At 42.4% G+C, this 26644-nt stretch overlaps 1 protein-coding gene across 2 annotated transcripts in view; it reads left to right on the top strand.

Annotated features, from left to right (window-relative positions):
* adcy8 (adenylate cyclase 8 (brain)) overlaps positions 1–26644 on the top strand; it is a 254215-nt gene that overhangs the window by 204766 nt on the left and 22805 nt on the right. For both annotated transcript variants that reach the window (XM_046321942.1, XM_046321943.1), the window contains one exon: positions 9253–9331. In XM_046321942.1, coding sequence (XP_046177898.1) covers positions 9253–9331 — 79 coding nt within the window. The remainder of the gene's footprint in view (positions 1–9252; positions 9332–26644) is intronic.

The raw sequence follows: 26644 nt of genomic DNA, 5'->3' as shown, positions 1-26644 counted from the left end.
CTGTGGCTGTATTAACCACTCGCACGGCTGCGAAGTGAGCGGAATTAGATTCCCATCTCAATGCCGCCTGTACTATTTCCTCGCATGTTGGTCCACCAACCCCACAATAGCTGTTTTAATGACAGGTTTCAAGCCTGACATCAAAGCAGATGTACTTATTCCTACATTTTGATCGTATCTATCCCTCATTGTCAGATTAGTACATAATGCATCATCCATCCGATCCACATAATCACACATTCCTTCTTTCGGAACCTGTGTACAGTTACTAATTTTACTCACACTCGAAACAATATATTCCCACCTGTGGTTAAGAATCCCTCAATTTCGTAATTTGCTATCCCCGGGTCACATGCTTCGTGTACAGAGGACCAAGCCGACATTCGATGTTCCTGTGCGAGTGTTGGCAACACGGCTCCTGGCAAAGCGAGTATTCAATATGATCGTAATCACCAGCATAAAACCCCAAAATTCATCCCTCTTTCCTCAGGAAACTGATAAATCCCTCTTTTGCTGGATCCGGTGCCTCTTTCATAATATTATGCATTTCGCTCATGCTCAGTGGCTGATGATGCTGAATTTTGATCTGTATTTGGGGATATGCATCATCGGGAATAGGGTTATACTCCCATGGTTTGTCCCAGATAAAATGTAACCGTGTGTTCGTACTGGGCGCACATTTCTATGATAACCTAGATAACCTAGATCCGTAACCGTGTGATCGTACATTTCTATGATAACCTGCTGATCCACTATCCAGTAAGGGACCACTATATCTGGACTCTTAATGCACATGTCCTCTGCCTCTCGCAACCCATACGGCTCTTTTTTTCTCTTTAAGAGAGAGGTATAATGGTGGCTTCCAGATGTGACCTGTTGTCACCTTATAGCATGGGACGAATGGCGGAGGAGTGGCAATTGCATATACTCCTCCACATACCTGAGTTGTTATATTTGTTTTTGTCTGTCCTCAAGGACTTCCTCTTATTCCTGGTTTAGGTTTTGACTCTATTCTAGCGCAATAGCCAATTCCTGCGTTTATTAATTTAATATATGGGCATTCCCTTCAGATACGCCCAGTTTTTTTTATTCAACGCCTCTTTCTTGTCTACCGCCTGTACCATTTCACCTCGCAAGTCTCCATTTTTCACTTTTTCCATCTTTATCCACTGCTGATGAGTTGGCCAGCATCCCGGAGTTGCCTCTGCACTGTTGACGTTGAGACTGGTGATTTGCTGTATTATTTAATGAAGCTGCCAGTTCAGGAATTGTCAGGCGTCTGTTTCTCGAAATAGACACTCTAATGTACTTGTATTTTTGCTCAGTAGTGCACCGGGGCCTCTCACTCTTCTTTCTACACAGTGTTGATGAGATCTTCAGTTTCTTGGCAATTTCTCGCATGGAATAGCTTTCATTTCTCAGAACAAGAATAGACTGACGAGTTTCAGAAAAGTCCTTTGTTTCTGGCCATTTTGAGACTGTATTCGAACCCACAAATGCTAGTCTAAAGATGTCCATGTTTTTGTTTCTTTAATCAGCACAACAGTTTTCAGCTGTGCTAACATAATTGCAAAAGGGTTTGCTAATGATCAATTAGCATTTTAAAATGATAAACTTGGATTAGCTAACACAACGTGCCATTGGAACACATGAGTGATGGTTGCTGATAATGGGCCTCTGTACGCCTATGTAGATATTCCATTCAAAATCAGCAGTTTCCAGCTAAAATAGTCATTTACAACATCAACAGTTTCTATTCTGATCAATTTAATGTTATTTTAATGGACAATAAATGTGCTTTTCTTTCAAAAACAAGGACATTTCTAAATGACCCCAAACTTTTGAGCGGTAGTGTATTAGGGCCTACAAAAGGGGGACCCTTGGGATGCATGCTGCCCACAGGCTGCCAGTTGCCCAACCTTGCTCCTGGTGTCTCCACTCTACATCTGCTAGTTAGTGGAGTAACACACTCATACATCTTTTTATTTTCCAAGAGGCCATTTAGTCTGCGACAGCAGGCTAAAAGCTCCCTTCTAAATGACTCTCAGACATTGAGTTACAATCTTTTTCCACTTCTTCCAAGTATTTGTCCGTAAAACACTAAAGCTCTACTATGGCATGGTGGCATCTCAGAAACTTTGAATATCTCAAAATAGAGGCCTTACATACAATATTTTGATCTTTGACTGTAGATGTGCTCCACGAACTCCTTTCACGAGCTCCGATCCCTCCTGCGCCTCAACCTGTTGTTTCGGCCTGTTGTTTCCAAAGTTTTTATTTGTTTGATTTTATTTTGTTCATAAGTGTTTGTGTCAACACCCGCTGCCAACTAGCTAGGTTGCAATTGAGTCATATGTCCTTATCCGAATGGCCTGTGCTTCCTGGATCTTGCCTGCCAAAGAAGTCGTCTCCACCTGCTTCTCCTCCTCCATCTTGTAGTGAAGTAGACGGAGAACAGCAAGAGTCTTGTTTCAATCAGCGCTGGTCCCATGTCACAAGTCGTACAAACCAAAGGCAGTGGCATGCTGCTAAGCGAACTGGAGTGTCTGCAAGATGTTTGAAAGCAGATTGACATAAGAAAATTGAGTCTGTCATAGTTCATGTGGGATTCAACTACATTATGAAGGGCAGCTCAGAACAGCTGAAGATGGATTTTCAAGAACTGATTGGGTCTCTGCTTGACACCAACAAATGCACCATAATATCTGGCCTGTGACCTCCCTAAATTGTGGCATTCAATGTTTCAGCAGACCTTTTACCCTCCATAACTGGCTACGAGACTATTGCAGCTCTGTGGGTGTAACATTTAATGACCATTTTGATACCTTCTGGAAACAAAGTCATAATGCTTCAGCAAATGTATATTATCCCAGGGGCACTGGAAGATGCAATGTAAGTAACCTAATTAATGTCCCTCTTACTTCCCTGAATGTCTCTGCTGATCCTATAGCTATTGTATGCAGTAATCATGTGAACCAGAGTTATACTGTTAGCATTGAGGCGGTGTTGCCTAGTAGGATGTCCACTGTGTGCAGCTCACCCTGCACTAACATGAAATAACATGAGAATGTCTGCTACATTTCCCAGTAATGCAATGAAAATAATCAGGTATGCCAGAAAAGTGCTGAAAATTGCCCACATTGACATACAGCTTAAGAAACAAGGTTTTTGAAATCAATAATTTGCTCGTAACAGATAACATTCATATTCTGACAATCTCTGAAATGCACTTAGATAATACCTTTGATGATACAGTGGTAGCAATACATGGTTATAGCATCTACCGAAAAGACAGACATGCCAAAGGTGGAGGTGTTGCTGTTTATATTCGGAACCACATTCCTGTAAAGCTTATAGAGGATCTCATGTTAAATTCTGTTGAAGTAATATGGCTACAGATTCATCTGCCTCACCTAAAGCCCATTATTGTGAGAAACTGCTATAAACCAACAAGTGCTAACAGTCACTGTCTGGATAGCATTTGTGAAATGCTTGATAATATATGTGAAAGCAACAGAGAGGTATATTTTCTGGGTGATTTAAATATTGATTGGCTGTCCACTCAAGACAAAGTTTCAAACTCTAACTAGAGCCTGCAATCTTGTTCAGGTTATCAGTCACCTACCATGGAAGTTACAAACAGCACAGGAATGAAATCATCAACATGTATTGGTCAGATCTTTACTAATGCTGCAGAAATTTAGTAGTATCCAAACCCATCGGATGTAGTGATCACATTATAGTAGCCTTATCTAGGAAAACCAAAGTTCCAAAGGCTGGGCCTAATATAGTGTATAAGAGGTCATACAATAAGTTTTGTAGTGATTATTAAGTTGATGATGTAAAAAATATTTGCTGGTTTGTAGTGTGTCTTGGGGAGCAACCAGATACTGCACTTGACACATTTATAAAATTGCTTATTCCAGTTACTAATAAGCATGCACCCATTAAGAAAATGACTGAAAAACGGTTAAATCCCCATGGAATGGTGAGGAATTGAACAATTGTATGGTTGAGAGGGATAAGACAAAAGGAATGGCAAGTAAGTCTGGCTGCACAACCTATTGGCAAACATACTGCAAATTCAGAAATGATGTGACTAAACTGAATAAAAAGGAAGAATCTACACTATGAAACAAAGCATAAAGAATGATAGCAAAAACCTTTGGAGCACCTTAAATGACATTTTGGGTATAAAGGAAAACTCACCTTCATCATTCATTGAATCAGATGGCTCATTCATCACAAAACCGACTGATATTTTAAATTGCTTTAACCAGAAGGGGACTAGGGTTCCAATTTTGGAACACCCCCCCCAGCTGGAAGGTGGCGCCCAAAAATATTCCTAAAAATATTTAACCTCCACACATTAACAAGTCCAATGGCTCAAATGAAAGATAAAACACCTTGTTTATCTTCCCAGCAAGTCAGAATTCTAAAATGTTTTATGTCGAAAACATAGCACATATTCATGTCAAACCACCACCGAAGACACAGCTAATTTGCATAGCCAAGTTGAAAAAAATATGCAATCAACAAACGCAGGATTAAAAGAAAAATCATGCACTAACCTTTTGAAATCTTCATCAGATGACAGTAATATAACATGTTACACAGTACATTTTGTTTTTTTCAATAATATGCTATATATGTCAGGATTTGGCCAGGGTTGTTCCGGTTTTTGGTCACTAGATGCCCCCATTGTGCCTTTTGACCTTTTGTTTTCCCTTGATCCCCATTATTATTTGCACCTGTGCCTCGTTTCCCCTGATTGTATTTAAACCCTTTGTTTTCCTCAGTTCTTTGCTCTGTGTTTGTATGTTAGCACCCAGCCCTAGTACTCTGTGAACTCTTGTTGATCCCGGTGGACTCTCTTGTGGAATTCTGTTTTTTTGTTCTTGTTTGTTTGTTTTTGAGTATCTTTTGAGGCTTTTTGTGCTTTACCTTCCACCTTGTGGATTTACCTTTTTTTTGTCTTGGAGGATTACCTTTGTTCTTGTGGAATTCCTTTTGAGGTTGTGGAGTTACATGTTTTCCTGAAGAACTTCACTTTTTACTTCATTAAATACACCATCTCAAGTACTGCTGTGTCTGCCTCATATTCTGGGTTCTGCCGACTATTCGTGGCTCAGTTGGTTAAGTGACTGTTTCTCACTCCGGAGACCCGGGTTCGTAACCGGGTCCTGACAATATATATCCATAAATCTCTGTTTACAATGATGCATCGTTCAAAAAATGCTACTCAAATGTCCTGAGAAATGACGATAGCTCCGGCAGATAACGTCAGCTAACAAGGAATAGACATCATAAACTTTGACTAAATATGCATGTTCTACATATATATAGTTAGATACACTTCTTCTGAATGCAATCGCTGTGTTACATTTATTTTTAACGTTACAGGTTTCGTTCACTAGGCTATACTATGAGTCGGCGCTCAAAAAGTAGCATTATGGCTCCTCTATCTTGGAGTCCACATAAACCCAAATTTACCACGTAAATATTCCCTTACCTTTGCTGTTCTTCCATCAGAAGACCTGGAAGGAATTATACTTACCAAAAACAGCGTTTAGTTTTGCAGTCTGTGTCTTTCGGTTCTCAAACACGACACATTTCGGTTGAAATGTAGCCAAAAGTCAAGTGGATGCGCACCAAAACGTCGAACTTACATATTATATGTCGATTAAACTTGTCAAACTAACTTCATAATCAAGCTTTAACATGTTATAAAGGTGTACATCAATCGTGAGGACGAACAGAAACGCATGCATTGTATAATCGATCTTGGAAAAAAGACAGAACTGGAGCAGAGCGCGCATAAAAGTGATCTGTTTTTTCGCGTGACCGAAAGGTTTCGGCCCGCCAAAACTCTCGTGAGCGCGCGATTCTCACAATGAGAAGCCCCATTTGAAAGCTGAGATCGCGCTGAAGACAGAGAGACTTTTCCAGACCTGTAAGTGCTTGGGAGGGTGGGGGCGATGACGTCAAAGTTGGGCCAACTTTTCTGATGACAAGAGAGAGTTTGGGAGAATGACTGCCCTGAGAGTTCTGCTTTACATACAGACATAATTTAAACGGTTTTAGAAGCTTTAGAGTGTTTTCCATTCAATAATATTTTTTTATTTGCATATATTAGCAACTTTTGACAAAAAAAAATAGTTTATGGGCACGCAATTACTCCAGCGGGGGCAGTAGACAGCCCTATCCCCAACAGGTTAATTATATTTTCATTAGCAAGATTATTAAAGACAATCATTGTCATTTTAAATTCTGTAAAGTAAGTGTGGAAGATGTGAAACAATTATTGTTGTCTATGAACTATGACAAGCCACCGGGGTCTGACAACTTGGATGGAAAATGACTGAGGATAATAGTGGATGATATTGCCACTCCTAGTTGTCATATCTTCAATTTATGCTTTCTAGAAAGTGTGTGCCCTCAGGCCTGGAGGGAAGCAAAAGTCATTCCTCTACCCAAGAATAGTAAAGCCCCCTTTACTGACTCAAATTGCTGACCAATCGGCCTTTTACCAACCCTTAGTAAACTTTTGTAAAAAAGGGTGTTTGACCAGATACAATGCTATTTTACTGTAAAGAAATGGACAACAGACTTTCAGACTTTACTTATAGGGTAGGACATTCAACAAGCACGGCACTTACACAAATTACTGATGATTGGCTAAGATAAATTGATGATAAAGAGATTGTGGGAGCTGTTTTGTTAGTCTTAAGTGCGGCCTTTGACATTATCGATCATAGTCTGGTGATGGAAAAACACGTGTTATGGCTTTACACCCCCTGCTATATTGTGGACAAAGAGTTGCAAGTCTAACAGAACATAGAGGGTGTTCTTTAACTTATGATATGGGGGACTGTTGCGTGTCACTTGGAGAAAAAAAACAGGGAAAATGCAGCGTGGCAAATTTAAAAAATGATATAAAAATCAAATTTTCAATTAAAGCTACACTCATTGTGAATCCAGCCAACATGTCAGATTTTAAAAAGGCTTTTCGGCGAAGGCATAGGAAGCTATTATCTGATGACAGCACAATGTCAACAAAGAGAGTAGCATATTTCAACCCTGCAGGCACTACACAAAACTATGAAATAAAATATAAAACGTGCATTACCTTTGATGAGCTTCTTTTGTTGGCACCCCAATATGTCCCATAAACATCACAATTGGTCCTTTTGTTCGATTAATTCCATCCATATATATCCAAATGTCCATTTATTTGACGCGTTTGATCCAGAAAAAAACTGCTTCCAAAAAAACGCAGCATCACTACAAAATATTTCAAAAGTTGCCTATAAACTTTGCTAAAATATTTCAAACTACTTTTGTAATACAACTTTAGGTATTTTTAAACGTTAAAAATGTATCAAATTGTAGACTGCGCAATCTGTTTTCAATACAGGAAGTAAACAAACAATGCTCCTGTTTACATCTTGTGCAACTCTCAATAGTGTAACGTTGTTCCTGGATGTGCTTCTTCTTCATTGCACAAATGAATAACCTCAACCAAATTCCAAAGACTGGTGACATTCAGTGGAAGTGGTAGGAACTGAAAACAGGTTCCTAAGAAGTATCCCATGGCAATGACAACTCAGGGAACAGACAGAGGCAAAAACAAATCTGAACAGTTAGTCCTCTGGGTTTTGCCTGCTACATAAGTTCTGTTATACTCACAGACATGATTCAAGCAGTTTTAGAAACTTCAGAGTGTTGTCCTAATAAGTGTTGTACTAATAATATGCCTATCTTATATTCCTGGCATGAGTAGCAAGAAGTTGAAATTGGGCACTTCTATTTATCCAAAAGTGAAAATGCTGCCCCCTATACAGGTTAACTGAAGCTTCTCCAACGTAATCCAGGTAGAATCAGGATTTCCCCAGGGCAGCTGTCTAGGACCCTTACTTTTTCAATCTTTGCTAATGACCTGCCCCTGGCCTTGAGTAAATCCAGTGTGTCGATGTATGCAGATGACTCAACACTATACACTTCAGCAACTACAGTTATTGAAATCAATGCAACATTTAACAAAGAGCTGCAGTTTGTTTCAGAATGGGTGGCTAGGAATAAGTTAGTCCTAAATATTTCAAAAACTAAAAGTACTGTGTTTGGGACAAATCATTCACTAAACCCAAAACCTCAACTAAATCTTGTAATAAATATTGTGGAAATTGAGAAAGTTGAGGTGACTAAGCTCCTTGGAGTTACCCTGGAGTGTAAAATGTCATGGTGATATCATGTTGATACAACAGTAGCTACAATGGGGAGAAGTAAGTTTAGCAGGTTCTACAGGTTCTGGTTTTGTTCACCTGGACTACTGTTCGGTCGTGTGGTCAGGTGCCACAAAGAGGGTCCTCGGAAAATTACAATTGGCTCAGAACAGGGCAATATGGCTAGCCATTAAATGTACACAAAGTGGAGGAGAGATTGACTTCATCACTAGTTGTTTTTGTAAGAAGTGTTTACAGGCTGAATGCACCGAGGTGTCTGTTTAAACTACTGTCACACAGCTCGGACACCCATACATACCCCACAAGACATGCCACCAGAGGTCTCTTCACAATCCCCAAGTCCAGATGAGACCATTGGAGGCGCACAGTACTACATAGAGCCATGGATACATGGAGCTCTATTCCACATCAGGTAGCTGATGCAAGTAGTAGAATCAGATTTTTTAAAACAGATACAAATACAACTTCTAGAACAGCAGGGACTGTGGGGAGACACACACACACAGGCACAGACACATTGTGGTTCTTCTGTAGCTCAGTTGGTAGAGCATGGCGCTTGTAACGCCAGGGTAGTGGGTTCGATCCCCGGGACCACCCATACGTAGAATGTATGCACACATGACTGTAAGTCGCTTTGGATAAAAGTGTCTGCTAAATGGCATATATATATATATATATAAGACAAGCACTCTAAACACAGAAACACATGGATGTTGTACTGTAAATATGTGATAGTGGAGTAGTTGCCTGAGTGAACCCACTAAATGTACAGGCGCGTTGTAGGGAAGCGGTCAGCACTTGGCTTTAACTTGAGCCGACATCCGCATAGTGTTTACTGTGACTGCGATTCCCTGTGAACGTCGGGAGCATTACCTACTCTTTTGCTATTTTACAATACGTCTTGGATTGCATTCTGGCTACTCTACTTGAACTATTCTGTAACTTTTTTCCCGAAGTAGAATTATTTTGAAAACGTATTGTTGCAATAGAAACTGTTTTGTTTCCACAGAAACTTCCTTGGGACTAAAGAGACATCCTTGCTTCTGATGGCTATGTTCCTCCTTGCTGTATTTTACCACGGGCAGCAGGTAAGATGATTTTTGCATATTCACTAATGTAATTATTAAGTTATTAGCTAATCCTATTATAAAGACACATTAGCTGTTATGGGTTTGCAACAGAACCAATTATACACTATGGGTGTGATAGATGTAAAAGAGTGCTTCCTGGTATATACAGAGTCAGCAGCTGATGAGGAGGACACATTTCTTTTGAGCTCAATCTACTGAATAGCATCCTTTGATCTCTTTGATCACTTGGTCAGAGACAGATGGGAGATCCCTTTGTACTGTCGTCATATGAAATTGAAAAAAAAAGAAATGTCCCCATTTGAAGATCTTCATTGTCATTGAGACACTCTCGTCAATGGCTTTCTTTGATTTTAGCGCTTTGTCGGTTTGTTGAGTCAAAGCGTCTGTTACGTTTTTAGATGCATGGATAAGGCAGAGAGACGAAGTCGTGGGTTCGGAATTGATGCTTTACAGGACAGCTTCTACCTGAAAAACTGGAAGGATTCACATGTAAAGTTATACATATGATTGGTATGGTCTGTGTGCCAAATGAAAAGGAATCTTTGATAAGAAAAATAATCACAGTATTTAAAAAATGATATACTGTATGTGGTTGTATATTCTTATAGAAATAAATCAAATGACCTTTTGTCAAATTCTAGATAAACTTACATGTAGATGAATTCAATATGGACAGAATGTAGTCAGATGTACCAGCTTCGTTACTCCACTATAATTAAGGTAGCTGGATATTTATACACAGACCACAGACCAGGGCTTAATAAACCGTTCGACAAAGTCCCTGCTAATAAACTCTTGTTGAAAGGTGATTTGTGGAATTTCTTTCCTTCTTATTGCGTTTTAGCCAATCATTTGTGTTGTGAGGAAGATAGCCCTATTTGGTAAAAGACCAAGTCCATATTATGGCAAGAACAGCTCAATTAAGCAAAGACAAACAACAGTCAGTCAATCCGGAACATTTTCAAGAACTTTGAATGTTTCTTCAAGTGCAGTTGCAAAATACCATCAAGCGCTATGATGAAACTGGCTCTCATGAGGACCGTCACAGGAAAGGAAGACCCAGAGTTAACTCTGCTGCAGAGGATAAGTTCATTAGAGTTACCAGCCTCAGCCTGAACCTCAGATTGTAGCCCAACTAAAAGGTGCACAGATTTCAAGTAACAGACACTTCTCAACATCAACTGTTCAGAGGAGAATCAGGCCTTCGTTGTCTTTGCTGCAAAGAAATCACTACTAAAGAACACCAATAATAATAAGAGATTTGCTTGGGCCAAGAAACACAAGCAATGGACATTAGACAGGTGGAAATCTGTCCTTTTGGTCTGATGAGTTCAAATTATACATTTTTGGTGACACTGTCAGTAATTTATTTAGAATTCAAGGCACACTTAACCAACATGGCTACCACAGCATTCTGCAGCGATACACCATCCCATCTGGTTTGCGCTTAGTGGGACTATCATTTGTTTTTCAACAGGACAATGACCCAAAACACACCTCCAGGCTGTGTAAGGGCTATTTGGCCAAGAAGTAGAGTGATGGAGTGCTGCATCAGATGACCTGGCCTCCACAATCACCCGAGCTCAACCCAATTGAGATGGTTTGGGATGATTTGGACCACAGAGTGAAGGAAAGCAACCAACAAATGCTCAGCATATGTGGGAACTCCTTCAAGACTGTTGGAAAAGCATTCCAGTTGAAGCTGGTTGAGATAATGCCAAGAGTGTGCAAAGCTGTCCTCAAGGCAAAGGATGGCTACTTTGAAGAATCCAAAATATAGAGTCAGATTGTTTTTTTGTACACTTTTTTGTTTACTACACGATTCTATGTGTGCTATTTCATAGTGTTGATGTCTTCCTTATTATTCTACAATGTAAAAAATTAAGAAAAACCCTTGAATGAGTCGGTGTGTCCAAACTTTTGACTGGCACTATATATGTTTACATTACTTATTTTATTGATTTCCCACCATTTTGTCAGAAGACAACCATTCAGATCTTCCTAGGACCATTTAAAGTTCCTCTGTCGAATAAACTTGTATTTGCATCCCTCTGGGATGCATCCAATCTTCCTCACAGCATCATTACATCGATGTATAGCGCTTCACTTCAACTTTACGTCAAAGGAGCGGTCCATAGAAAAACATTTATCCAGCTCAACTGCTTCACGATACAGACATGACAAAGCAATTGCCGAATTTGTCTCGAGCAGGCAGATCTAAATATAAAACTTTACGATAAAAAAGTCATTTTGTGTGGAAGTAAAACATTGCAGACGCATTGCTCAGAACAAAACATAATTGAGCTCTTTACAAAGCCCTTCTCCCCTTATCTATAGGAGGGGCGCATGCTGTTTAAATAGCCAAATGTTGCTTTAAACATTCACAATTTTAATCGATTTTGACTAATGTCATGATATGTTTGGTATCAAGAACTATATACAGTATGGACCTTTTATAAAGTATGAAAATGTTTTCTTTCCAAAAAAAGTGTGTAATCAGATCCTCATATTTATATATGTTTTATGATACTTTTGTGTACTAGATCAAATGGGCTGAAAATAGTTTTCTTCTCAGACAAACAATTCCAGGTGAAAGCTAAAGGTCATAGCTTTCTAAGGGGGTGGCGGACACATGACTGCATTAATAAAATATTTCCCTCTTGCTATATTGATGACTAACGCCATAGTGAAACAGTGCAAAACGTTTGTCAGCTCAACTGTTAAATAAGAATTTTAGAATAGAGGAGAGGCGCTCTGATACAAGGTGTATTTTTTAATCTGTTTTTTTTTATGTTAAACTTTCTTTTGGCCTGAGTAACCACTGATGGCAGAGCATTACACAGTGACATGGCTCTATAAAGTACGTAACTGAGCGACGCATTAAATCTGTTTTTAGTTTGGGTACCGTGAAGAAACCCCTCAACCCTTAACCATGAAAGACAGGCATGCATGTTGTTGATGTTAGTTCTGTGTAAGGGAAAGGTGTGCTGCTCTGTTTTCAGCCAGCTGCAGCTTTTCTAGGTCTTTCTTTGCACCACCTGATCATATCACAGTATGACAGTAAGTAAGACGGGACCAAATCAAACCTGAACAACTAGTACAGTTGATCTTTGTGTCAAAAATGCAGAAAATATTTTTACAACAGACATACCCCTCCCCATCTTCACAAGAACTTTGTCAACATGACTTGACCATGATAACTGACCATCCAATGTTACTCCTAGGAGTTTAACTTCTCCAACTTGTTCAATGGTCACTCACCTTATTCCCAACTCCAGTTGAGGTGTAGGTCTACTAGAATGCTTTGTTCCAAGTACATTGCTTTTGGTTTTAGATGCATTTAACACCCGTTTATTGTTAATTACTGATAGTAACTCCTTGCTAAGAGTTAATTACTGTAACTCCTTGCTAAGAGTTAATTACTGTAACTCCTTGCTAAGAGTTAATTACTGTAACTCCTTGCTAAGAGTTAATTACTGTAACTCCTTGCTAAGAGTTAATTACTGTAACTCCTTGCTAAGAGTTAATTACTGTAACTCCTTGCTAAGAGTGTCCGTGAGCTCACTGGCTGTAGGTGCTGATGTGTAAAGTGTGTCATCAGCATCATTTTAGGGTCATGTAAGACAAGTGGCAAATTATTTGTAAAAAATTGAGAAGAGTAACGGCCCAATGCAACTGCCCTGAGGGATACAGCTCAGCGTTGTTGCTCTGTATAATGTGGAAGGGCCTCTTTGCCCTGAGGGATACAGCTCAGCGTTGTTGCTCTGTATAATGTGGAAGGGCCTCTTTGCCCTGAGGGATACAGCACTGTGACAAAGCCTCTAGACAGCTCAGCGTTGTTGCTCTGTATAATGTGGAAGGGCCTCTTTGCCCTGAGGGATACAACTCAGCGTTGTTGCTCTGTATAATGTGGAAGGGCCTCTTTGCCCTGAGGGATACAGCACTGTGACAAAGCCTCTAGACAGCTCAGCGTTGTTGCTCTGTATAATGTGGAAGGGCCTCTTTGCCCTGAGGGATACAGCACTGTGACAAAGCCTCTAGACAGCTCAGCGTTGTTGCTCTGTATAATGTGGAAGGGCCTCTTTGCCCTGAGGGATACAGCACTGTGACAAAGCCTCTAGACAGCTCGTTGTTGCTCTGTATAATGTGGAAGGGCCTCTTTGCCCTGAGGGATACAGCACTGTGACAAAGCCTCTAGACAGCTCAGCGTTGTTGCTCTGTATAATGTGGAAGGGCCTCTTTGCCCTGAGGGATACAGCACTGTGACAAAGCCTTTCTAGACAGCTCAGCGTTGTTGCTCTGTATAATGTGGAAGGGCCTCTTTGCCCTGAGGGGATGACAAAGCCTCTAGACAGCTCAGCGTTGTTGCTCTGTATAGGGATGTGGAAGGGCCTCTTTGCCCTGAGGGATACAGCACTGTGACAAAGCCTCTAGACAGCTCAGCGTTGTTGCTCTGTATAATGTGGAAGGGCCTCTTTGCCCTGAGGGATACTAGAAGCTCAGCGTTGTTGCTCTGTATAATGTGGAAGGGCCTCTTTGCCCTGAGGGATACAGCACTGTGACTGAGGGAAAGCACTGTGACAAAGCCTCTAGACAGCTCAGCGTTGTTGCTCTGTATAATGTGGAAGGGCCTCTTTGCCCTGAGGGATACAGCACTGTGACAAAGCCTCTAGACAGCTCAGCGTTGTTGCTCTGTATAATGTGGAAGGGCCTCTTTGCCCTGAGGGATACAGCACTGTGACAAAGCCTCTAGACAGCTCAGCGTTGTTGCTCTGTATAATGTGGAAGGGCCTCTTTGCCCTGAGGGATACAGCACTGTGACAAAGCCTCTAGACAGCTCAGCGTTGTTGCTCTGTATAATGTGGAAGGGCCTCTTTGCCCTGAGGGGATACAGCTCAGCGTTGTTGCTCTGTATAATGTGGAAGGGCCTCTTTGCCCTGAGGGATACAGCACTGTGACAAAGCCTCTAGACAGCTCAGCGTTGTTGCTCTGTATAATGTGGAAGGGCCTCTTTGCCCTGAGGGGGATAGACAGCTCAGCGTTGTTGCTCTGTTGTTGCTCTGTATAATGTGGAAGGGCCTCTTTGCCCTGAGGGATACAGCACTGTGACAAAGCCTCTAGACAGCTCAGCGTTGTTGCTCTGTATAATGTGGAAGGGCCTCTTTGCCCTGAGGGATACAGCACTGTGACAAAGCCTCTAGACAGCTCAGCGTTGTTGCTCTGTATAATGTGGAAGGGCCTCTTTGCCCTGAGGGATACAGCTCAGCGTTGTTGCTCTGTATAATGTGGAAGGGCCTCTTTGCCCTGAGGGATACAGCACTGTGACAAAGCCTCTAGACAGCTCAGCGTTGTTGCTCTGTATAATGTGGAAGGGCCTCTTTGCCCTGAGGGATACAGGGATAGACAGCTCAGCGTTGTTGCTCTGTATAATGTGGAAGGGCCTCTTTGCCCTGAGGGATACAGCACTGTGACAAAGCCTCTAGACAGCTCAGCGTTGTTGCTCTGTATAATGTGGAAGGGCCTCTTTGCCCTGAGGGATACAGCACTGTGACAAAGCCTCTAGACAGCTCAGCGTTGTTGCTCTGTATAATGTGGAAGGGCCTCTTTGCCCTGAGGGATACAGCACTGTGACAAAGCCTCTAGACAGCTCAGCGTTGTTGCTCTGTATAATGTGGAAGGGCCTCTTTGCCCTGAGGGATACCTGACAAAGCCTCTAGACAGGGAGGGCCTCTTTGCCCTAGGGCTCAGCGTTGTTGCTCTGTATAATGTGGAACTGAGGGATACAGCACTCAGCCTCTAGACAGCTCAGCGTTGTTGCTCTGTATAATGTGGAAGGGCCTCTTTGCCCTGAGGGAGGGATAGACAGCTCAGCGTTGTTGCTCTGTATAATGTGGAAGGGCCTCTTTGCCCTGAGGGATACAGCACTGTGACAAAGCCTCTAGACAGCTCAGCGTTGTTGCTCTGTATAATGTGGAAGGGCCTCTTTGCCCTGAGGGATACTAGACAGCTCAGCGTTGTTGCTCTGTATAATGTGGAAGGGCCTCTTTGCCCTGAGGGATACAGCACTGGACAAATACAGCAGACAGCAGCGTTGTTGCTCTGTATAATGTGGAAGGGCCTCTTTGCCCTGAGGGATACAGCACTGTGACAAACTAGACAGCTCAGTTGTTGTTGTTGCTCTGTGAGGGATAATGTGGAAGGTTGCTCTGTATAATGTGGAAGGGCCTTTGCCCTGAGGGATACAGCACTGTGACAAAGCCTCTAGACAGCTCAGCGTTGTTGCTCTGTATAATGTGGAAGGGCCTCTTTGCCCTGAGGGATACAGCACTGTGACAAAGCCTCTAGACAGCTCAGCGTTGTTGCTCTGTATAATGTGGAAGGGCCTCTTTGCCCTGAGGGATACAGCTCAGCGTTGTTGCTCTGTATAATGTGGAAGGGCCTCTTTGCCCTGAGGATACAGCACTGTGACAAAGCCTCAGACAGCTCAGCGTTGTTGCTCTGTATAATGTGGAAGGGCCTCTTTGCCCTGAGGGGGACAAATAGACAGCTCAGCGTTGTTGCTCTGTATAATGTGGAAGGGCCTCTTTGCCCTGAGGGATACAGCACTGACAAAGCCTCTAGACAGCTCAGCGTTGTTGCTCTGTATAATGTGGAAGGGCCTCTTTGCCCTGAGGGATACAGCATGACAAAGCCTCTATGCGTTGTTGCTCTGTATAATGTGGAAGGGCCTCTTTGCCCTGAGGGATACAGCACTGTGACAAAGCCTCTAGACAGCTCAGCGTTGTTGCTCTGTATAATGTGGAAGGGCCTCTTTGCCCTGAGGGATACAGGGATAGACAGCTCAGCGTTGTTGCTCTGTATAATGTGGAAGGGCCTCTTTGCCCTGAGGGATACAGCACTGTGACAAAGCCTCTAGACAGCTCAGCGTTGTTGCTCTGTATAATGTGGAAGGGCCTCTTTGCCCTGAGGGATACAGCACTGGACAGCTCAGCGTTGTTGTTGTTGCTCTGTGAGGGATTGTGGAAGTTGGCCTCTTTGCCCTGAGGGGCACTGTGACAAAGCCTCTAGACAGCTCAGCGTTGTTGCTCTGTATAATGTGGAAGGGCCTCTTTGCCCTGAGGGATACAGCACTGTGACAAAGCCTCTAGACAGCTCAGCGTTGTTGCTCTGTATAATGTGGAAGGGCCTCTTTGCCCTGAGGGATACAGCACTGTGACAAAGCCTCTAGACAGCTCAGCAGCGTTGTTGCTTGTTGCTCTGTGAGGGATAATGTGGAAGGGCCTCTTTGCCCTGAGGGATACAGCACTGTGACAAAGCCTCTAGACAGCTCAGCGTTGTTGCTCTGTATAATGTGGAAGGGCCTCTTTGCCCTGAGGGATACAGCACTGTGACAAAGCCTCTAGACAGCTCAGCGTTGTTGCTCTGTATAATGTGGAAGGGCCTCTTTGGAAGGGCCTCTTTGCTGTATAATGTGGAAGGGCCTCCTGAGGGATACAGCTCAGCGTTGTTGCTCTGTATAATGTGGAAGGGCCTCTTTGCCCTTACAGCTCAGCGTTGTTGCTCTGTATAATGTGGAAGGGCCTCTTTGCCCTGAGGGATACAGCACTGTGACAAAGCCTCTAGACAGCTCAGCGTTGTTGCTCTGTATAATGTGGAAGGGCCTCTTTGCCCTGAGGGATACAGCACTGTGACAAAGCCTCTAGACAGCTCAGCGTTGTTGCTCTGTATAATGTGGAAGGGCCTCTTTGCCCTGAGGGATACAGCACTGTGACAAAGCCTCTAGACAGCTCAGCGTTGTTGCTCTGTATAATGTGGAAGGGCCTCTTTGCCCTGAGGGATACAGCACTGTGACAAAGCCTCTAGACAGCTCAGCGTTGTTGCTCTGTATAATGTGGAAGGGCCTCTTTGCCCTGAGGGATACAGCACTGTGACAAAGCCTCTAGACAGCTCAGCGTTGTTGCTCTGTATAATGTGGAAGGGCCTCTTTGCCCTGAGGGATACAGCTCAGCGTTGTTGCTCTGTATAATGTGGAAGGGCCTCTTTGCCCTGAGGGATACAGCACTGTGACAAAGCCTCTAGACAGCACAGCGTTGTTGCTCTGTATAATGTGGAAGGGCCTCTTTGCCCTGAGGGATACAGCTCAGCGTTGTTGCTCTGTATAATGTGGAAGGGCCTCTTTGCCCTGAGGGATACAGCACTGTGACAAAGCCTCTAGACAGCTCAGCGTTGTTGCTCTGTATAATGTGGATCTTTGCACCTCGAGCTGCCACTTGCTGCATTGCAGGAGCTACTTCTCCTCTCATTGCCATCAAATCATAAGCACCTGTGTGAATTATAATATGTTTGGTGCCATTTCATTTGTTGCTTGACAGACTTTTCATGGCACTTGCTGTTTCGGCACTATAGCTTTCTGACTAACATACCAGGGAATAACAATTTCTCATTAAATGAAGGCCATAGAGTGCTCTGCCTGTGTGCTGCTGTTGTGGGATGTAGTGTCTGGAGTGATGTTCTTTGGGTGGAGTGGGGTGGAGACCAATTATCGAAAATGTTGCCTGCTGAATGCTAGGCTTAATGCTATGCTAGCTATCAATACTCTTACACAAATGCTTGTGTAGCTATGGTTCAAAAGCATATTTTGAAAATCTGAGCTGACAGTGTTGTTAACAAAAGGCTAAGCTTGAGAGCTAATATATTTATTTCATTTCATTTGCGAATTTTCATGAATAGTTAACGTTGTGTTATGCTAATGAGCTTGCGGCGATAATTATACTCCTGGATACAGGTTTTTTTCGTAGCCAAACGTGATGAACAAAACTGAGCGATTTGTCCTACACAAATCTTTTTTTGGAAAAACTGAACATTTGCTATCTAACTGAGAGTCTCCTCATTGAAAATATTTGAAGTTCTTCAAAGGTAAATGATTTTATTTGAATGCTTTTCTTGTTTTTGTGAAAATGTTGCATGCTGAATGCTAGGCTTAATGCTATGCTAGGCTATCAATACTCTTACACAAATGCTGGTTTAGCTATGGTTCAAAAAGCATATTTTGAAAATCTGAGATGACAGTGTTGTTAACAAAAGGCTAAGCTTGAGAGCAAATATATTTATTTACACTTCACGTGTGTTTGGAACATGATAGTTCGTTGGTGATGTGGACACCAATAAACTTGAAATTCTAGACCCATCATTGTAAGCCTGCCACACACACCCACTATACGATACATTTATTAAACATAAGAATGAGTGTGAGTTTTTGTCACAACCCGGCTCGTGGGAAGTGACAAAGAGCTCTAATAAGACCAGGGCACAAATAATAATATAATAATAATCAATAATTTAGCTATTTATTTAGCAATCTTACATATAAAACCTTATTTGTTCACCAAAAATTGTGAATAACTCACTACGGGTTAATGAGAAGGGTGTGCTTGAAAGGATGCACATAACTCTGCAATGTTGGTTTGTATTGGAGAGAGTCTCAGTCTTATATCATTTTCCATACAAAGTCTGTGCCTGTGTTTAGTTTTCATGCCAGTGAGGGCCGAGAATCCACTCTCTCATAGGTACGTGGTTGTAAAGGGCATCAGTGTCTTAAAGGTGCGATTTGCCAAGGCTAGAAACTCTGAGCGCAGCCCTGTCCAGAAATCTGGCAGTGGCTTGTGATTAAATTACATTTTCACAGAACCGCTTGTTGCAATTTTGAGGCTCTCTTGTTAAGACATCGGTAAGTAAATAAAACTTTAAACTTGTCTCTCAATTTAAAAAAACATGTCAATAATTTGCCCCTTGATAACCAGCGCACTTCTTGAGTTACATGGTCGCTGCCCATGTCATTGCATTATGCAGAAAATACACGAGAGTTCAGGGGTCTTAGTTTAACAAAGTTAATCATTTTCACTGTGTGTCCAGGAAGTCTTTCAAGCTGTCAGGCATTCCCTTGGCAGCAAGAGCCTCTCGGTGGATGCTGCATGTACCCAAGTGGCGTCAGGAGCAACTGTTTGCACACGCGTTACCACTCCACTATGTCTCCCTGTCATAGCTTTTGTGCCATCAGTACAGATACATCGATTCCTCCTTTAAAAGTTGCGAGCTTACACTGCAGGACTTAGATGTACCCAGCGTCATGGCTTCAGTGCTCCAGACCACCACAAGGGGGAGTTAGAGCACTCATTATGCATTTGGGTCCCAATGTTTTTATATGACCAATCATATCGAGTGGTTCCAATGAGGGATTTGAAGCAAGCCACCGGTCCCTGGTGACTTTCTTCAAAGATGGCTGGCAAAACATTACGGTGGAAGCAAATGTAAGTAATTATAACGTCATAATGAGTCAAATAAAATAAAAATTATATTGAGAGAAATATGTTAGTTAGTGTAGAGACAATCGATTGTGAATATTTTTTAGCCATAAATCTAATTTATGAAAATCGCTATTTAGCTAGATTTTTTCAGTCACATCCAATACGAGGTGTATCAAATGCAATTATTTGAATGATGCTGTGCCTACATGTATGTATTGCAATTATACACTTCAACAGGGTTTACCGCTACTGGGACATCAATGATTACACATTGTAACTATGCAATAGACTACAAACATGATTTAAGTAAAGGCTGATTTGTAATTCATATATACAGAAAAAAACAGTACACTTTCTATGCATATCTAACTCCCTTCATCTTTATTAATCTTAGGAGGTTCTCCCAGCCATGTGGACGATTGAAAACAGGGCAGCAAAGTTTGTTTTTCACCAGAACAGTTTAGAGCATATTACTATTTGCCTGTGAATAACCACACATTCATACAAACATGCAATGCTGAATTCTTGACGCACAATCGAAGGTGCTGCCATATCCCACAAGCGAGCCACTCAGGCGGGAAATGACACGTGGAAGAGGGCGAGGAATGAGATGGGAGTAACAATCCAGGTTACTTGCTCTGAGACCGGAATAATAATGTAATGAAACAAGCAGGGAGCAGGTTTCCAACCCTCAACATTCTAGCCCGAAGTCCAGTACTCTTTCGACTGTGCCCAAATGTATTAATTGGGGTTGGGTCTGATTGTGGTTAAAAACACTTCATCAATTAGAATCTTTAACATGTGGAAAGGGGAAAAGTATTATTATTTGTATTTCACACGAGTAGCAGGCTGTGAATTCTGCTAATAGTGTTTCTAGGATGGGCTATTAGTTGAACTATAGACTATTCAACCTTTACTAAAGAATTGTCTAATAGCCAAGGTAGGTGTGAACCCTCCTCCCCCTCCCCAACTTGCAACAAATTATTTGTATCTACCTTTCTACCTTGTTAGAACCAAGTATTGAGTTTTGTTATATTTCATTGGTGTTTAAAAGGTGATTGGATTGCTCCCAGATTGTAGTATTGTTAATGCATTTCTTTTGAAGACATATTTCTTTAATGTATAAGTGAATAGGTTGGTTTACTTTTAAGTTTAAATTTTGACCAGTAAGGTTACTTGTTAAGCTGCGGCCAATGGGAGTGTTGACCTGGTTAACGGGAGGTCTGGCAAAAAAGAGAGGGAGTGAGACGTTGAGAAAAGGATGGACATTACATTATGACCGTTGGTGAATAAAAATGGTAAAAGATGACGATAAAAATCGAACAAAACCCATACCTACCGAGTTTTGATGGGAAATACTAATTTTCTTTTATAAGAGTTAGTATCATTTTGTTAACCCCTCTGCGCACGGAACCCGCTACTGAAATTCCACAACATACGGTGATCGCTACATAAAAGGTCATATTAAACATTCATGAAAATACAAGTGTCTCACATGTATCGAAAGCCTAGAATCTTGCTAATCCAACTGCATTGTCAGATTTAAAAAGGGATTTACTTCGAAAGAATATGTTGCTATTATCTGAGCATAGAGCCCCATAAAAAAAACAATTTTAACCAGCACAGGCATAACAACCACAAACTGCATTAAAATAAATAGTTTACCTTTGACGATCTTCGTCTGTTTTCAATTCCAATGCTCATTGTTACACAATGAATGATCTTTTGTTTGATAAAATCCGTTTTTATAGCCTAACACGAAACATTTTGTGAACCGCTTGTGTCGTGAATTCCGTCTCATTCCATTTTCGACGACACATTCCGGGTAAATAACCCACACAGAACGTGACTTTTCCAGTCATGTTTGGTTTCACTGCAATCAACTGGTTTCTTTGTAACACAATCAGACCTGATGGGCCATTTCGCTGGACGTATTGACTGAAAGAAACCGATTTGAAGACAAGTCATGACATCATTGTGCACCAATGATTTGCCCGCTGTTTCGTTGATTGACTGTCGTTTAACCCAATGACCACTGATCGTCTTGAAATCTAGCTGGGTAGATAGCCAATGAGCTGAGCTAAACGGCAATACACCATGTTTATGTGTTGCAAGACCAACCCATGTAGTAAGCTCCAGCGTAAAGTGAGTCATTCGCTATTGAAGTTTCATACCGGAAGGAGAAACAAATATTACGCACTGCATTGTTTGGTGAACGCGCAGATTCAGCTGTTTATATATCAATCATTATGGCGACTAAGTCAGGGAAAGCTAAGTCTGTAATGTAGTTTGTCTGTTGTTTGAAGTGAGTCAGACCGAAATGCAGCGTGTAGGTTACTCATGACTTTTAATGAAGAATAATGCGGTACATTAAATAACTGAAAATACAAAAACAACAAACGAGTGAAACTAATACAGCCTATCTGGTGACTAACACTAAGACAGGTACAATCACCCACGAAATACAACGCGCACTCAGGCTGCCTAAATACGGTTCCCAATCCGAGACAACGAGAATCAGCTGACTCCAATTAGGAATCGCCTCAGGCAGCCAAGCCTAACTAGACACACCCCTAATAATACACACTCCCAATTAATACAACCCCAATACGAAATACAACATATAAACCCATGTCACACCCTGGCCTACCCAAACATATAACAAAAACACAAGATACAATGACCAAGGTGTGACAAAGTCTAAATATACAGATGTACACACAATTTTATAATAAATTGATTGAGAAGGTGAGACCGATTTTTGTAGGATGATTCATTTAGCGATTGTGGAGGAATATTTTTTGAACGGGAGAGGACATCGTTTTGGACTGGTAAGTTCTTATCATACTAATGCCCTTGTTTGAATTTAATAATATAAAATATTATTTGTGATTTTATTTTAATTTTAGAAGCAATATATAAACATGTAATGTCATGAAATGTGAGATGCGTGTGTCTGCCGCCCCACCCCAACCCACATGAAATAGACTATTTGAGGCTGTTGAGGAGAGGGCAGGACCACATCAATGGGCAAAGTGAAATGGAGACAGTAGATACAGCTGGTCTGTTGTAATATAATAAAGACAGTAGATCTAGCTGGTCTGTCATAATATAAAAGAGACAGTAGATCTAGCTGGTCTGTCATAATATAAAAGAGACAGTAGATCTAGCTGGTCTGTCATAATATAAAAGAGACAGTAGATCTAGCTGGTCTGTCATAATATAAAAGAGACAGTAGATCTAGCTGGTCTGTCATAATATAACAGAAACAGTAGATCTAGCTGAAATGTCATAATATAAAAGAGACAGTAGATCTTGCAGGTCATAATAATATATTCAACCGTATATCCCCTGCACTCTCTATATATAGCTGTTTATTATACGTGTTGATACAGGGCTCATATGTGAAACTATTCTGAATATTTTCTTTCACAGTGACACTGACTCCGATTGGGAGTCTTATTCGGTGTCCTGTGTGAATTTAAGTATGCTCCTCTAATTCTCTCTTTCTCTCTCTTGGTGGACTTGAGCCCTAGGACCATGCGTCAGGACTACCTGGCATGATGACTCCTTGCTGTCCCCAGTCTACCTGACCTTGTCGCTGTTCCAGTTTCAACTGTTCTGCCTGCGGCTATGGAACCCTAAACTGTTCAGTTTTACTCTTGAGGTGCTGTCCTGTTGCACCCTCTACAACCACTGTGATCTCCACCCAGCACAGCCAGAAGAGGACTGGCCACCCCTCATAGCCTGGTTCCTCTCTTCCAAATATTGAAAGTGTGTAAATAGTTACCCATGTTATTTTGTAAATGTGTATATATATATATATTTTTCATCTTTTTTAATCAATAATTATTATATTTGTTTCATTTATTTTTCTCAATTATTTGGGGGGGTGTGTTAGAATACCATTTTGGTATTTTGTATATAGGTATTTGTTTCAAAATGTATACCTTCACCAATTTGGCCACTTGGGTACATTTGGGCTACTTATGTGGGACACCTGGTTGACTTCATGATAAATGTCATGTAGCACACTCATTTTGGAAGTTATCATTCTGAAACTTTGCACAAGGACTGTTGCGCTCTTATATTTTTCACTGAAATTGTCCCCATCATCCTATCTGAATGTTTGTTATATCTTGTTCATTTTAAAGATGATGATATAAAAATAAAAAACCTATGGTTTTCTTCATTGTTTTATCTAAACCAGATATATTGTGTTATATTCTCCTACATTCAATTCACATGTACACAAACTTCAGTGTTTTCTTTCAAATAGTCACCCCAAAAAGTGCTCTTCACTGACGATTCGCGGTTTTGTCTCACCAGGGGTGATGGTCAGATTTGCATCTATTGTCGAAGGAATGAGCGTTACACCGAGGCCTGTATTCTGGAGTGGGATCGATTTGGAGGTGGAGGGTCCGTCATGGTCTGGGGCGGTGTGTCACAGCATCATCGGACTGAGCTTGTTGTCATTGCAGGCAATCTCAACGCTGTGCATTACAGGGAAGACATCTTACTCATGTGGTACCCTTCCTGCAGGCTTATCCTGACATGACCCTCCAGCATGACAATGCCACCAGCCATACTGCTCGTTCTGTGCGTGATTTCCTGCAAGACAGGAATGTCAGTGTTCTGCCATAGCCAGCGAAGAGCCCGGATCTCAAACACATTGAGCACGTCTGGGACCTGTTGGATCGGAGGGCTAGGGCCATACCCCCCCAGAAATGTCTGGGAACTTGCAGGTGCCTTGGTAGAAGAGTGGGGTGATATCTCACAGCAAGAACTGGCAAATCTGGTGCAGTCCATGAGGAGGAGATGCACTGCAGTACTTAATGCAGGTGGTGGCCACACCAGATACTGACTGTTACTTTTGATTTTTACCCTCCCCCCTTCCCCTTTGTTCAGGGACACATTATTCCATTTCTGTTACTCACATTTCGGTGGAAGATGTTCAGTTTGTCTCAGTTGTTGAATCTTATGTTCATACAAATATTTACACATGTTAAGTTTTCTGAAAATGAACACAGTTTACAGTGAGAGGACGTTTCTTTTTTTTCTTTATTTTGGCCTTTATTCAGATTACAGTCATTTTTTTGAAATACAAAATAATCTCCAAAATATCATATATAGCCTTCCCGCATGGATGTCTATTTCAGCACTGTTTCTCGCTGCTCAGAGAGATCCAAAAAGTTTTAGAAATCAATGAGATTTGTATTTTCAGTGAATCTCCTTTTGTGTAATGGTAAAACTAGTGTAACACTCTCACCAGGCTCGAATTTGACTCTCACAGATATAACCTTATGTATATTTTATGTTATTGTATCAGGATAGGCTATCCCATGCATTACATTAATTTGAAATATTAAATGACTCCACCAAGGCAACAGACATAAGGTTCAATATGTGTATTATTACATTGTCATAGCACATCAAAATAAATAAAAATAATAAACTTCAATGAGTCATGCACAACCCATGTCCAAATTATTTCAAGTTTAATAACCCGTTGGCGCATGTTGGAGCTAAAGAAAAATGACGAAACACAAAGTCCAGAAGCACCCCACAGTTGTGGTAACTCACTACTTGTAGATGTTCCTTGCAGGTTTCCTCACAAGATCCACTGCAAGCACAGCTATCAATGCAGAAAGTACGCCTTAGCAGTAACCGATATTCCATGGAAACATGAACACTGTAACGACGTTCGTCTGTTGTAAGAAGAGAGTCGGACCGAAATGCAGCGTAGTGTTTATTCATGACTTTAATGAAGGAAAACGGAACGATACATGAAATAACTCATAAATACAAAAACAACAAAACGGAGCGTGAAACCTATTACAGCCTATCTGGTGAACACTACACAGACACAGGAACAAACACCCACAAAATACAAAGCGAACTCAGGCTACCTAAATATGGTTCCCAATCAGAGACAACGACAAGCACCTGACTCTGATTGAGAATCGCCTCAGGCAGCCAAGCCTAACTAGACACACCCCTAATCATACACAATCCCAATGCTAATTAAACCCCAATACGAAACAACATATAAACCCATGTCACACCCTGGCCTACCCAAACATATAACAAAAACACAAAATACAATGACCAAGGCGTGACAGAACCCCCCCCCCCTAAGGTGCGGACTCCCGGACGCACCTCAAGAGCATAGGGAGGGTCCGGGTGGGCGTCTGTCCATGGTGGCGGTTCTGGCTCGGGACGTGGACCCCACTCCATAAATGTCCTATTTTCTCCCCTTCGCGTCCTGGGATAATCCACCTTCTCCGTCGACCATGGCCTAATAGTCCTCACCCAGATCCCCACATAACTGAGGAGCAGCTCGTGACAGAGGGGCAGCTCGGGACAGAGGGGCAGCTCGGGACAGAGGGGCATCTCGGGACAGAGGGGCAGCCCGGGACAGAGGGGCAGCCCGGGACAGAGGGGCAGCCCGGGACAGAGGGGCAGCTCGGGACAGAGGGGCAGCTCGGGACCGAAGCAGCCCGGGACTGAGGGGAAGCCCGGTACTGAGGGGAAGCACGGTACTGAGGGGAAGCCCAGTACTGAGAGGAAGCTCAGGCAGGTAGTAGGCTCCGGTAAATCCTGGCTGGCTGGCGGAACTGGAAGAGTCAGGTTGTCTGGCAGATCTGGAAGAGACTGGTTGTCTGGCGGCGCTGGGCAGACTGGCGGCGCTGGGCAGACTGGCGGCGCTGGGCAGACTGGCGGCGCTGGGCAGACTGGGAGCACTGGCGGAGCTGGGCTGACTGGCGGCGCTGGGCAGACTGGCGGCGCTGGGCAGACTGGCGGCGCTGGGCAGACTGGCGGCGCTGGGCAGACTGGCGGCGCTGGGCAGACTGGGAGCACTGGCGGAGCTGGGCAGACTGGGAGCACTGGCGGAGCTGGGCTGACTGGCGGCGCTGGGCAGACTGGCGGCGCTGGGCAGACTGGCGGCGCTGGGCAGACTGGGAGCACTGGCGGCTCTGGGCAGACTGGGACTACTGGCGGCGCT

This window comes from Oncorhynchus gorbuscha, linkage group LG22 (genome assembly GCF_021184085.1).
Source record: "Oncorhynchus gorbuscha isolate QuinsamMale2020 ecotype Even-year linkage group LG22, OgorEven_v1.0, whole genome shotgun sequence".
NCBI classification, from domain to species: Eukaryota; Metazoa; Chordata; class Actinopteri; order Salmoniformes; family Salmonidae; genus Oncorhynchus; species Oncorhynchus gorbuscha.
The sequence above is the reverse complement of the archived record's forward strand: the minus strand, read 5'-3'. Positions and strand labels throughout refer to the sequence as shown.